Raw genomic sequence first — 14520 nt, forward strand, 5'->3', positions numbered from 1 at the left:
TTTACATGTAAGGCGGGCAAAACTCTACATTCACATCTCTCAGTTCTTCAGGGCAAATCTGGGAGTGATGAACAAAGCCAGCCATGAAATGGTGGTTTTTATTTAGGACGTTTTGGGGTTTTTTCTACAGTCTCCCCAGAAAGAAGTGGAGTCCTCTAACCAGCAGGCTTTAGAGTCACTCTTATATTTGTTGTCTTTCTTGCTGACCCGATGACTCTTCCATTAGTTATCCAGGATGAAACAGCTTCAAATGGAGCGACAGAGGAAGTCCCACATACCATAATATCCCATTGCCCAGTGGTGACGACACTCGCTTGAGAAGTAACATAGCCTTGTTCAGATCCTCCCTTTTCCCCTTCCAACAGAGGGAGAACTTGAACTGGGATCTCTGATATCCCAGCTCAGTACCCTAACCACTGTGCTAAAAGTGACAAGGGATTCCCTCCTTCCACCCCAACATTTTTGTGAGTTCACCTACCAGATTGGGCCCCTTAGGTGAGTTAGGGGGAGGAACTCAGGGATGTATGTCTCCAGATGCCTGGTCTGAGGCTGCAGTGCACATGCCAAGAGACAGAAACCTAGGCACCCTAGGGCATTTCACTGCAAAAAGTAGGTCCCAAGTTGAGTTTAGATGCCTACAGAGTTTGGGAGAAGCTGAGTGGAGGTTTAGAGAATCCTACCGGGGCCTGATTCTGGGATTTGGGCACCTAGAGTGGTTAGGAGCCAAAGTCCATTTTTTGTATGTTGCCCCCTGTTGCTTTTGAAAATCTCACTAGGTTCCTATCTGCACCTTTAGGAAAACCCTCTGGCCCTGAGTGTTTGGAAATAAAGGACCGGGGCTCTAATCCCAGCTCTCCAGCTCTGTGCGTGTTTTCACAGTCTGGGTTGTAACTGTGCCTCACCTCCATGGCCAGCACGGACTGGTTACAATGGAAGCACAACACGTAGCCATGCTTCTGTGTTCTCCTTGCGACAGCAGTAGTTTTTATCCCACATTATTGTGAGATGCTGGAGAACTTAGAATGTGCACAATGGCCCAGATTCTCAACTCAGTTATGCTGGTGTAAATACAGAGTAATTCCCCTTACTCCAGTGGTGTGTCTGTTATCAGAACCCAGCTCAGTATCTCAGTGATAAAAACACACTGGTTCAGATGCGCCCCTGGGGTAACCACAGTGAAAAGAGAGGAGGTACACCAGGGAAAAGTTTGGACCATGCTATTGAAAACTCACTGCAAGTTACTAGCAATATTTCAGAGGACATGATGCAACCAATGTTGGTGTTAATTAATACCCAAAGGCCCTAATTACAAACCCTCCATCACCAGTGGGATATATTAGTGAAGACACAGTTTAGAGTCCATTGAGGGATTCTTGTGTTGTGTTTATACATCAGTTATTTAAATCCCAAATTCCCCAGCTGCAAACAGGCTAGGACAAGGCGCTTGGAACAGTCAGCTGGGCTTTTCACTGATATGAATCCAAGTGCTTTTGCTCCTGTCTACATGCTGGTAAAACATGATGACAATTTCATAGCTTTGGCCCATTTCCTAGTGGATACATGTCAAAACCATAGCTACAGCTCCAGGCCTAGGACCTGTGTGAAGCCAGTTGGTGGAGCGTTCATGATTTCTGGTGCAGTTTGACCCGTTCCTCATCATTAGTTTGTTTATCACTGTATACTCTTAGATTTGGTAGGAGTGACTATCTGAGGAGTAGTTATAGAAGTTTAAGTGTACTGAGTGACTAATCAGTTAATTAACACCACCCCAAAAAAGGTACTACTTAAACACTCAAGCATATTAATTAATGACCAGGCCATTTTCTTTCAGAAGACACTCAGAAATTCATGATTCTTTATGGCTGAGATTTTCAAAGAAAACAAGGAGAATTAGGTGCCAAATTGTCATAAAAAATTACTCAGAATTGAGCTTCTAACTCCCATAGGTCCCTTTAAAATCCAAGGTGGTTTGATGCGTAAACATCATGTTTTGTTTATTCACAGAGTACCTCTGGATAACAAGAACAATGTAAGGTCTTCTAGAGTTATTGTTTTCTGGGTAGCATTATTTATTATTTTATAGCACATACAGGTATGCTAAAATCTTAACAGAAAATTAACATAACAAATGAGTTTACAATCCCAATGTATGACACTTCAAGACACATCAAAACTTCAGCAATCATATGATATACATAAGTGATAAAATGCTTGGCATTTCTTAACGAGATGAGGTTTATCTGGGCTTGAATTTATTTACCTCAGCTGAATGACTTTTGTTTTACATTGGTTTAAGTGAGAGGGGAATCTGGACTGTTGACTTGAGAGAATCAAAGAATTTAAGGTCAGTAGAGGCCTTTAGCATAATTCTATCCATAGAATCTCAGCTGGTGTTTCCTGAATGAAACCCAGCAAATTCACCTGAACATGAGGATACCTTTCAGAGAAATATCCCATCTCTCTGGAAGGTGTTCCCAGAGATAATTCATAGATTCCAGGGCCAGAAGGGACCATTGCGATCATCTGGTCGGATCTCGTGTAGAACGCAGGCCAGAAAAGTTTCCCCAAAATAATTCCTTTTGAACAAGAGCAGAACTTAAAAAAAAACAAAAACAATTTGGGTCAACGGTTTTCCTGTCTCCATTATTTTCCCTTTGGAATCAGTTGTTTTCTAGGACTTCCCCTTTGAGGTTAGTAATAAGACTGCCCTTGTACCGTTGTTTTTCCTTTCTAAAAATAAATATTCACTTTCCTTATGCAATAGTTTCAAATTCCCACCAGCAGAATATCAAGGGAGATTACATCATTTCATATGAAGGAAAAATTACCAAGCAGGAGAGATGCTAATTTCTGGAAAGGGAATAACAACAAAATACACCAAGAAGTGCAGCATGATCGAGAAATCCAGGAAGGAACCCAAAGCTCAGTTTACAGAGATAATTGAAGACTATGAATAATAGAAGAGAATGGAAAATGCTGTGCAAAGACTATAACCTTGTCTCAGAAAAGGTGATGGAAGGGTTAGGGTTAGGGTACGGCTGGGAATAGATCTTCTGTGTGAAAGGGAAAGCAATACAGTTAAAATGAAATAATCTGATTTAGAAATGAAAAATTCCTGCCCAGGCATCCACCCATGTCAGAAAGAATAGGATTGCTTGTTCAATCCAGTGGGAAAGTAAATGAAGGTAGATGGTGTGACACTGCACCCCATAGGCTTCATAGGGATATTATTATAATATGATTATAGCATAATTATGATGCATTTTGTGCAAGACGGGTCATTTAAGGTGTCATTGGAAAAGCTATGATTTGCTCAATATGATTATCCTGTTTGTATGCATGTCTCATTTTTGTATCTGAAGTTATGAATATTGACTATGTACCTGTATTTCAAATGTAGTTACATCTGGGTAACATCCACTAGTGAAGATGCTTTCAGTCTCCCTAGGTGGTTGGGAAGGGCCAAGTCAGGGTAATGAGCCCTTAGGGAAAACAATTGGCCTTAGGAGAAGCTTATCTCCCACCTGGTGAGCCTTCCTGAGAACACTCCAGAGAGCCTGTAAGTAATGGTAGCCATGACTCTGCCAGGGCAGGTGACCAGACCACATGACTCTGGACTCCATCTTGGGACCTCTGTATTTTTCCACAAACTGGTCTGGGAACCGAGTTTTGAAACAAAGGGTTCCCACCCTATGCTAAAGCTATATAAGGCCGGGAGTGATATCACGCCACAGAAGAGGATTCCTGGAGAGACCTGAGGAACAAAGAGTGAACTGGGGGAAGTGCTGGACCCAGGTTAAAGAGGTTTCTAGCCTGTGTATGGAAACCTGAGAAACCCAAGCTGCAAAGCAAATGCAGCTTGTGCCTTGAGAATCTGCCAGACTGCTGGTATCATCAGGGTGAGAAACTGCTCATTCATAGTCAATCTAGCTTGTGTGTTAAGATGAGTTTGAATTTTTGTTTATTTGCTGGTATTCTGCTTTGATCTGTTCCCTATCCCTTATACTCACTTTTGTTGTTAATAAACTTGTTTGCAGTTTAACTTAAACCAATGTGCCTTTAACTGAAGTGTCTGGGGGAAAATCTCAGCTTGGTTAGCCCAAGTGTGCATATTCCCCCCCCACATTCGGGGAGAGGCAAACCAGGTAAGAAATTATTACTGGTCGGTGTTTTGCCCCGGGCAGGGTGGTGCGGCTCTGGAGTCCCAGGCTGGGAAGCTGCTGATTCTCTTGACTGTAGCTTCTCTATTGTTGGTTCATGCAGTGGCTGGTCAGAGAGCCGGCATGTAACTGTAGCTGGGTGTGTCTCTATCTGAGTGAATGCCGGAGGAAGTGTGAGAAGGAGCCCAGACTGGTGGGTCAGAGGGCTCAGTGGAATCCTAATTCCAGGTAGCATGCTGGGGGAAACCAATCACCGATGAGTTATAGCAAAACATGCCTAAGACAGAGCAATGAATGGTTCTCAGATTTAGAACATAAGAACAGCCAAACTGGGTCTGACCAAAGGTCCATCTAGCCCAGTATCCTGCTTTCCGACAGCGGTCAGTGCCAGGTGCTTCAGAGGGAATGAACAGAACAGGTAATCATCAATTGATCCATTCCCTGTAACCCATTACCTTTTGAATGTACCATATTATTACTGGTTTATAGAAATAAACTTGACTGACATTGGTTATCTGGTCTCTTGAATATATTTGGTAAGGAACCAAAGTGGGTGAAGGGATTTACTATGCAGTTCATCAACACTAAGTAAAATTGTATTGGTTGCAATATAATTAAAGAGAGAATGGTATCTGTTGGACTGGGTTTGTGCACGTCATCAAATCCGTACTTCCCCACAAGTCAACTTCACCTCACCAACCAGCCCCCTACTGGGTAAGCTGTCACACTGTTAGGAGATACAAAATAGAGGCCAAACCGTTCTTTATCTCATTATGCTTCCTACGCTCTAGCATCTTGTATCTTTTAATCATGAGCCAGATCCAAAGTCCTTTGTACTTAAGGAAAAGACTCTCAGTCCTTGACTACAAGGGGGTTTGTTTCAGGCCCAGTACAGGCAAAGGCATCAGTTATTTTCTCCACATCTGCTATGGGTTGGAGCCATGTCTCCCCTGCCCACTCTCACAATACACAGTGGTAGACTACATTCACGTTTTACAATACAGCAATAAAGATACATATTCCCTGTCACCCATTCCCAGCTTCTAGGAAACAGAGGCTAGGGACACCATCCCTTCCCATCCTGGTTAACAGCCATTAATGGACTTATCCTCCATGAATTTATCTAGTTTATGGGTTGCTTGAGTGTGTATTTTATTTTTTACCATGTGAGTTTTATTGCTCCTAAAAATTTTGAAACAAAATAGTCTCTCTTCTTTGCATGTGTGTGTGTGTGTGTGCTTTTCTGGATTTTCATTTTTCTTTCAATGTACCATTGCCACACCTGGTATAGACATAGTTTATATGGGCGCAACCTAAGTCAGTGGATGAAGAGATCAGAAGGTATGATCAGGAAAAGCAAGGAAGAGGATTCACACTTATTAGCTCGAATATCTTTGCTTTAACAGCAAGGATCTGCTACTTCTCTTTAAACATGTCTATATTTTATTGCTCATAACATTTGGAGAAATAAACAATCTCTTTCTCTCTCTGTGTATTTTTATCTCATTCTGTCTATATAACTCTTTCTTTTTCTCCGGTTTTTCATTTTTCTCCAAGCACATTCTCCCTTCTGGATAAAAATGACTCTCTTATTTCTCTCTTCATGAGTTTTCATTTTTATTTCACTTACATTTCTTTATATGCGGTTGGATTCCAATCTCAGTTGCACTTGTGTAAATCCACATGAAGCTGATGCAATTTAACCTGGTGTAATTGTGAAACACGTGGTGTGTTTTTAGGAGCGGTTTGTTTTTGTTTGTGTGTTTGTTTGTTGTGTGTCTGTGTCTGTTTCTCAGCTACGTCTATCAAATGGTGCAAATTTGTCTTTGAATCTGCTCTGATAGAAGACAGCTGGATAAACCTTCCTGCAAACCTCAGCCTCTTTAGTTTTTCGGTGTGTGCCTATGGGGTGTGTTTATACTGCATGTGGCAAGTGTAATTCCCTGCTCCGGTGACCTACACACTCTATCTTTGAGCTATGGAGATACGGTGCTAAAAATAGCAGTGTAGCCTGGGCAGCACAGACTAGCTGCCCGAGCACAATCCCATCGGAGATCCTAGGTACGTCCACAGGTGGCCAATCCAAAGGGCTGCGTGTGCTGCCATGTTCTCTCTGCTAATTTTATCCTGCTATCTTGATCCAAGCGAGTGCATGTACCTCTACCCAAACTGGGAATGACACCTCCCAGCTGCAGGGGAGACGTACCCGTGGTTGAACTCTCAATATTTTCATTTCCAATCTACTGATTTTTTGTTATGTCTTCTAGGTTTCTTGATATGACACTGATGGGATAAAGATTTCAACATCCCAGCCTAAAAGTCTTTCTTTAAAGTTCAAGAGAGATTAATGGAGTTAGAGGGGACATTTCTGTAATCAGTAGGGTTCTATGCTCTTGGTTCACCTGTATTGGAAGCTCAACCTCTTAATTATATTAGGCTTCCTCTGTTTATTAACAACTTCATTCTTCTAGTGGAGAGATGCAGTGGTATGAGGTTACCTGCTCCAGGTTTCTGCTAGTGTATCCAACAGCACAAACTGACGGCGTGCACTCCATCAATATTTAATGGTTTTCTTTTTCTAGATACAGATTATGGAGAAAGCGGAAGGAAGAAATCAAACACCCATTGTGGAATTCATCCTTTTAGGATTTGGGAATGTCCCTGAACTGCAGCCCCTTCTCTTCCTCGTGTTTCTAGTGATCTTCATTGTGACTGTGGCAGGGAACATTCTCATTGTTGCACTAGTTGTGGCTGATTGCCACCTTCACACCCCCATGTACTTCTTCCTGGGAAACTTGTCCTGCCTGGAGATCTGCTACACCTCCACCTTGCTACCCAGGCTGCTGGCCAGTCTCCTGACTGGGGACAGAACCATTTCTGTTAAGGGCTGCATTTTGCAAACATATTTCTTTGGTATTCTGTCAGCTACAGAATCTCTGCTGCTTGCGGCAATGTCTTATGATCGGTACTTAGCGATATGCAATCCACTCCGTTATGCTGCTCTGATGAATGGGAGGGTTTGTTGCCAGCTAGTGGCAGGATCCTGGATAAGTAGCTTTCTAGGCTGCACCACAATAAATATTTTCTTGTTCGAATCAAAGTTTTGTGATTCAAAAGGAATTGACCATTTCTTTTGTGATTTTTCACCCGTGATAAAGCTGTCCTGTGGCGATACCCAGGCTGTGCAAGTGCTGACATTTATTGTCTCTGCCATAGGGACATTTGTGCCCTGTCTACTGGTCCTGACATCCTACATTCGTATCATCACCACCATCCTGAGAATCCCTTCCACCACAGGGAGGCAAAAGGCCTTTTCCACCTGCTCCTCTCACCTCATTGTGGTTATAGTTTACTATGGGACACTGATTACTGTCTATGTGGTTCCAACAGCTAATACTCCCAAGGTCCTACACAAACTCTTCTCTGTCTTCTACACAGTCCTGACTCCCATGATCAACCCTATCATCTACAGCCTGAGAAACAAAGAGGTCACTGAGTCCCTGAGAAAAGCTATTCTTAAACTATTTGCTTTCAGAAAAGACATAGAACCTTAAAGGACAAATTTTAGCATATAGTAAAATAGAGATGAACTGATATAGTTTCTTAGGCATGGCCCATTGGAGTCCTTGAGAATAGGAGAGTCCTTGAGAACCCCTCATTGAACTTACTTCATCCATTTTCTTTCTTTCTTTCTTTCTTTCTTTCTTTCTTTCTTTCTTTCTTTCTTTCTTTCTTTCTTTCTTTCTTTCTTTCTTTCTTTCTTCTACTCTGATACCTTTTCAGCATTAATCTTTCATACATTTAATACACATTTCTTTATACAAAACTTGATACTGTAAAAAGAAAAGGAGGACTTGTGGCACCTTAGAGACTAACCAATTTATTTGAGCATAAGCTTTCGTGAGCTACAGCTCACTTCATCGGATGTGATGATATCTTGATACTGTAAGAGACATTCTTTAAGAAAAAGGTTTTCTTTTCCAGACACACATTTCAGTAAACCATTCTGCTTCATGCATCCATACATTCATCCGTACATGAACACTAGTGCCCAAATTCTGCAAGGAGCTTAACATCTTTTGAGTGGCTCTGGGTCTCTTCCACTCCCACTGAAGCCAATGACATTCATTCTCCGCTGATTAGGATCCTCTGTTGTCAGTTTTCAGAGTGGTAGCCGTGTTCGACTGTATCAGCAAAAACAAAGAGGAGTCCTTGTGGCACCTTAGAGACTAACACATTTATTTGGGCATAAGCTTTTGTGGGCTAAAACCCACTTCATCAGAAGCATGGAGTGGAAAATACAGTCAGCGGTATATATATATAAAAAGATGGAAGTTGCCTTACCGAGTGGAGGGTCAGTGCTAACGAGGCCAATTCAGTTAAGGTGGAAGTGGCCTATTCTCAGTGGTTGATTACTTCTGTAGTACTAACGAGGCCAATACAATCAAGGTGGACGTCGCCAATTTCCAACAGTTGACAAGAAGGGAACTGAGGGAAAATTAATTTTTGTAGTGACCCATCCACTCCCAGTCTTTATTCAGGCCTAATTTAGTGTCCAGTTTAAATTAATTCCAGTTCTGCAGTTTCTTGTTGAAGTCTGTTTTTGAAGTTTTTTTGTTGAAGAATTGCCACTTTTAGGTCTGTTATTGAGTGACCAGGGAGATTGAAGTGTTCTCCTACTGGTTTCTGAACGTTATAATTCCTGATGTCAGATTTGTGTCCATTTATTCTTTTGCGTAGAGACTGTCCAGTTTGACCAATGTACATGGCAGAGGGGCATTGCTGGCACATGGTGGCATATATCACATTGGTAGATGTGCAGGTGAATGAGCCCCTGATGGTGTGGCTGATGTGGTTAGGTCCTATGATCGTGTCCCTTGAATAGATATGTGGACAGAGTTGGCACCGGGGTTTGTTGCAGTGTTTGGTTCCTGGGTTGGTGTTTTCGTTGTGTGGTGTGTAGTCGCTGGTGAGTATTTGCTTTAGGCTTGGGGGCTGTCTGTAAGCGAGGACTGGCCTGTCTCCCAAGGTCTGTGAGAGTGAGGGATCGTCCTTCAGGATAGGTTGTAGATCCTTGATGATGCACTAGAGAGGTTTTAGTTGGGGGCTGTAGGTGACAGCTAGTGGTGTTCTGTTACTTTCTTTGTTGGGCCTGTCCTGTAGTAGGTGACTTCTGGGTACCCTTCTGGCTCTGTCAATCTATTTCTTCACTTCACCAGGTGGGTATTGTAGTTTTAAGAAGTTTGATGGAGATCCTGTTTGCGTCTGTCTGAGGGATTGGAGCAAATGCGGTTGTATCATAGAGCTTGGCTGTAGACAATGGATTGTGTGACGTGGTCTGGATGAAAGCTGGAGGTATGTAGCTCTAATTCATGAATTCATTTAACTCAAATTAGCTGAATATTTTCAGCAAAAATCAATCTAAATCTTTCAGGACTTAGATGTTGGACACCAACCTGCCCTTTATAATATTTAACCTTGGGGTTAGAGCACTCGTGTGTGTGTGTGTGTAAGACCTACGTTCAATATCCCCCCTGCCTGATAGGGGAGAAGTCTCCAGTCTCCCGCATTGGAAACAAGTGCACTGGCCTAGAGAATACTCTCGGCACAAGCTCCCTCTCTCTCTCGGTCCTTTTAACGTGGTTCCATCGGGTATAAATAATTAAATAGCCCTTGTTACAGGGAATTGAACTTCAATCTCACACAGCCCAAGTGTGCTTCTTAACTACCAGACCACAGAGTCATCCTTGGACTCATTTTCTGGCCCAATGACTGTTCATTCTCATCATGAATGACAATGAGTAGTCATTGGGCTCGGAAAAGCAAGTGCGAATGCCTTCATACCCTGGTAGTGAGGCTTTTATTTTCCAGAACTGCCAGAGAAATGACAAATCAGTGGTTCACTGAGATCTAACTGTCATCCTGTGCCACAATACAGCAGGCCGGACGGAAATACCTGCTGAGTGGGTTTTCCAGCGAGGGTTGGGTGTCTTGTGGTTAAGACATAGGTGCGAGAGTCACGACTCTTCGCTTCTTTTCCTAGATCAGCCACATACTGCCTATAGGCCAGAAACTTTGTCACAAACTAATTCATCCTTAGCCAGAGTGAGGTGTGTTGAAAGCTGTGTTAAAATGACAAGCTATCGCTCTGAGTGTAAGGGTTTTTTTTTCTGGTCCCGCTTGCAGACGGGGACCTTTGTATGCAAATATATGCTCTGGTTATTATGAGTCATTCTGCAGCCCATCACCATAGAGTCATGCCTCTCTGTTGTGGGGAGGGGCCTGCTTTGTCCCTCCCTTTTTGTGTTCTTGCATCTTATGGGTCTGCATTCTAAGAAATAAAGTAATGTTACATTGCAACCTTCAAGCAATACTGTTTTATGTTTTTATCTAACTGAGAACATAACTGAGAGCTGGTTGGAAAAAGATGTGGGGAAATGGGATTTTTTATCATTTTGTTTTTTTTTCCCCTTCATTTTTAAAATTTCATTTGTTTGATATTTTTCAGCACTGTCATTGTCATAGACACTGGAGAAGGGGTTTCAAAGACACAGACAGGAGTTGGGCATCAGGAAGGCCAATGGGAGATAGGTACATAGGTGGATGAAAACTTTGCCGGGTATGGAGAGGTGATGGATCTTGTCCATGAGCACCCAGGAGACCAATGATATGAATGGGAAGAGTACACACGTCTCCTGAGTCCTGGCCACTGCCTCGCATGACATAAACACCAATGTGTCAAAGGAAACGATATAGGCTCTGGTTGTCCAATCCTCTCAGCCCCTTTGAAAATCCCACCAAATCTTGGATGAGGGCAGGATCTGTGGGGGTAATTTTTAAAGGCACCTAATTTTCCCCTAGCTGAAAAAGGTGGATAAACCTTGCTTCTCTTCCTTTGCCAGGTGCTTTTCAAACAATGAGTGAAAACTGCACTAGGGGAGCTAAGGCAGAGATTTCAGAACCACCCAGAAGTTTTGGATGCCCACAACCAGCGCAGTGGCAGTAAAAGGGAAATATAGTGCCCATCTTTAAAAAAGGGAAGAAGGAGAATCCAGGGAACGATAGATCAGTCAGCCTCACCTCAGTCCCTGGAAGAATCATGGCGCAGGTCCTCAAGGAATCCATTTTGAAGCACTTGGAGGAGACGAAGGTGGTCAGGAACAGTCAACATGGATTCAGCAAGGGCAAGTCATGCCTGACGGACCTGATTGCCTTCTATCATGAGATAACTGGCTCTGTGGATATGGGGAAAGCACGGACGTGATATACCTTGACTTTAGCAAAGCTTTTGATACAGTCTCCCACAGTATTCTTGCCAGCAAATTAAAGAAGTATGGATTAGATCAGGGGTGGGCAAACTATGGCCCGTGGGCAGGATCCGGCCCCTCAGGGCTTTGGATCCAGCCTGAGGGATTGCCACCCCCTTGGTGCTGCTAGGCTAAGTGGGGGGAAGGGCTGGCACCATGTCCCTGTGGCTCCTGGGGGAGAGGGGCAGAGGGCTCTGTGCACTGCCCTTGCCTGCAGGCACCACCCCCCGCAGCTCCCATTTCCCGGGAAGGGGGAACCGCAGCCAATGGGAGCTTCTGGTGTGGTACCCACAGGCGAGGGCAGCGTGCAGCAGAGCCACCCTCCCCACCCCACCTCCAGGAGCCACTGCTGGACATGCTGGCCACTTCCAGGAGTGGCACGAGGCCAGGGCAGGCAGGGAGCCTACCTTAGGCACGTTGCGCACCGCTTCCACCCCAGTGCCACTCGAGGTAAGCAGTGCCGGGCCAAAGCCTGGACCCCAAACCCCTGCCTTGAGCCCCCAGTCACACTCCCCCCTGCACCCCAACCCCCTGCCCTGAGCCCCCTGCTACATCTCCCACTCCTCCTGCACCCCAACTGCCTGCCCTAAGCCCCCTCCTGCACTCCGTACCCCTCCCTTCACCACTGCCCTGAGCCCCCTCCTGCATTCTGCACACCCTCCTGCACCCAACCCCCTTCCCTGAGCCCCCTCATACACCCCGCACCCCTCCTCTGCACCAACCCCTTGCCCAGAGCCCCTTCGTGCACACTGCACCTCCTCACACATCCCGCACCTCAACCCCTGCCCCACTCCTGCATGCAATTTCCCCACCCAGATGTGGCCCTCGGGCCAAAAAGTTTGCCCACCACTGGATTAGATGAATGGACTATAAGGTGTATAGAAAGCTGGCTAGATTGTTGGGGTCAATGGGTAGTTATCAACAGTTCGATATCTAGTTGGCAGATGGTATCAAGTGGAGTGTCCCAGCAGTCGGTCCTGGGGCTGGTTTTGTTCAACATCTTCATTAATGATATTGATGATGGGGTGGATTGCACCCTCAGAAAGTTCATGGATGACACTAAACTCGGAGCAGAGGTAAATATTCTGGAGGGTAGGGATAGGGCCCAGAGCGAGCTAGACAAATTGGAGGATTGGGTCAAAAGAAATCTGATAAGGTTCAACAAGGACAAGTGCAGAGTCCTGCACTTAGGACGGGAGAATCCCATGCACTGCTACCAGTTGGGGATCGACTGGCTAAGTGGCAGTTTTGCCAAAAAGGGCCTGGGGATTACAGTGGACGAGAAGCTGGATATGAGTCAACAGTGTTACCTTGTTGCCAAGAAGGCTAACGGCATATTAGACTGCATTAGTAGAAGCATTGCCAGCAGATCGTGGGAAGTGATTATTCCCCTCTATTCGGCACTGGTGAGGCCACATCTGGAGTACTGCATCTAGTTTTGGGCCCCCCACTACAGAAAGGATGTGGACAAATTGGAGAGAGTCCAGCGGAGGGCAATGAAAATGCTTTGGGGCCTGGGGCACATGACTTAGGAGGAGAGGTTGAGGGACGTGGGGTTATTTAGTCTGCAGAAGAGAAGAGTGAGGGAGGATTTGATAGCAGCCTTCAGCTACCTGAGGGGGAATTCCAAAGAGGATGGAGTTCGGCTGTTCTCAGTGGTGGCAGATAACAGAACAAGGAGCAATGGTCTCAAGTTGCAGTGGGGGAGGCCTAGGTTGGATATTCGGAAAAACTGTTTTATTAGGAGGGTGGTGAAGCACTGGAATGGGTTACCCAGGGAGATGGTGGAATCTCCATCCTTAGAGGTTTTTAAGGCCCAGGTTGGCAAAGCCTTCGCTGGGATGATTTAGTTGGGGTTGGTCCTGCTTTGAGCAGGGTGTGACGGGTTCGGTCACAGAGATCCCTTTGGGACTGTCACCTGATGTGCTGAAACTACCTCTGAGCCCGTTTTCCACTGCCAGTTTGAGACTCCAGAACCCTGCCTTGTTGAGCCAGACATGCTAGTCACCTGCAACACAGACCGAGGTCTGATCCACGCCCCCTAAGCTGCTGAATTTAACCAAAAATTGCTCAGCAACTCACCTATCTCCAGCACCCGGACACTCAGTTCTCAATGGAATCCAAACCCAAATAAATCTGATTTACTCTGTATAAAGCTTATACAGGGTAAACCCATAAATTGTCCGTCCTCTATAACACTGATAGACAGATATGCACAGCTGTTTGCTCTCCCAGGTATTAATCACTTACTCTGGGTTTACTAATAAACAAAAGTGATTTTATTAAGTATAAAAAGTAGGATTTAAGTCATTTCAAGTAATAACAGTCAGAACAAAGCAAGTTACCAAGCAAAATAAAGCATGCAAGTTTAAGCCTAATACATTAAGAAACTGAATACAGGTAAATCTCACCCTCAGAGCTGTTCCAATAAGCTTCTTTCAGAGACTAGACTCCTTCCTAGTCTGGGCCCAATCCTTTCCCCGGTACAGTTTTTGTTAGTTCCAGCTCAGGTGGTAACTGGGGGATTTCTCATGACTGGCAGCCCCCTTTGTTCTGTTTCACCCCCTTTTATAGCTTCGGCACAAGGTGGGAATCTTTTGTCTCTCTGGGTCCCCACCCCTCCTTCGAAATGGAAAAGCACCAGGTTTAAGATGGATTCCAGTCCCAGGTGACATGGTCACATATCCTGTGAGACCCCAAGCCTCCATTCTTTCTGGCCTGACTCACTGGAACACAGGAAGGCTTACAAGTAAACAGAGCCATTTACAACCAATTGTCCTAGTTAATGAGAGCCAGCAAGATTCCAAACCACCATTAATGGCCCACACTGTGCATAATTACAATAGTACTTCAGAGTTATACTTTATATTTCTAGCTTCAGATACAAGAATTATACATACATACAAATAGAATGAACACACTCAGTAGATTATAAGCTTTGAAATGATACCTTAAAAGAGACCTTTTGCATAAAGCATGTTCCAGTTACATTATATTCACACTCAGTAGCATATTTTCATAAAACATATGGAGTGCAACGTCACACAGGGGCT

At 44.4% G+C, this 14520-nt stretch overlaps 3 protein-coding genes and 1 gene segment (V, D, J or C); 1 reads left to right on the forward strand and 3 right to left on the reverse strand.

Annotated features, from left to right (window-relative positions):
• LOC102940154 (immunoglobulin epsilon heavy chain-like) overlaps positions 1-14520 on the reverse strand; it is a 1331510-nt gene that overhangs the window by 1161384 nt on the left and 155606 nt on the right. The gene's annotated exons all lie outside the window — the stretch shown is intronic.
• LOC119568011 overlaps positions 1-14520 on the reverse strand; it is a 937337-nt gene that overhangs the window by 779287 nt on the left and 143530 nt on the right.
• LOC102948108 overlaps positions 1-14520 on the reverse strand; it is an 883083-nt gene that overhangs the window by 753779 nt on the left and 114784 nt on the right. The gene's annotated exons all lie outside the window — the stretch shown is intronic.
• LOC119567817 (olfactory receptor 10C1-like) lies at positions 6752-8388 on the forward strand. Its single transcript, XM_037915232.1, has one exon. The coding sequence runs from the start codon at positions 6752-6754 to the stop codon at positions 7712-7714; it is 963 nt and encodes a 320-aa protein (XP_037771160.1). The 3' UTR covers positions 7715-8388.

The sequence above is a fragment of the Chelonia mydas genome, chromosome 13 (genome assembly GCF_015237465.2).
Source record: "Chelonia mydas isolate rCheMyd1 chromosome 13, rCheMyd1.pri.v2, whole genome shotgun sequence".
Classification (NCBI taxonomy): domain Eukaryota; kingdom Metazoa; phylum Chordata; order Testudines; family Cheloniidae; genus Chelonia; species Chelonia mydas.

What these genes read in the sequence shown, in the direction of transcription:
- LOC119567817 (XM_037915232.1), top strand. Translation starts at nt 6,752, where the DNA reads ATGGAGAAAGCGGAAGGAAGAAATCAAACACCCATTGTGGAATTCATC.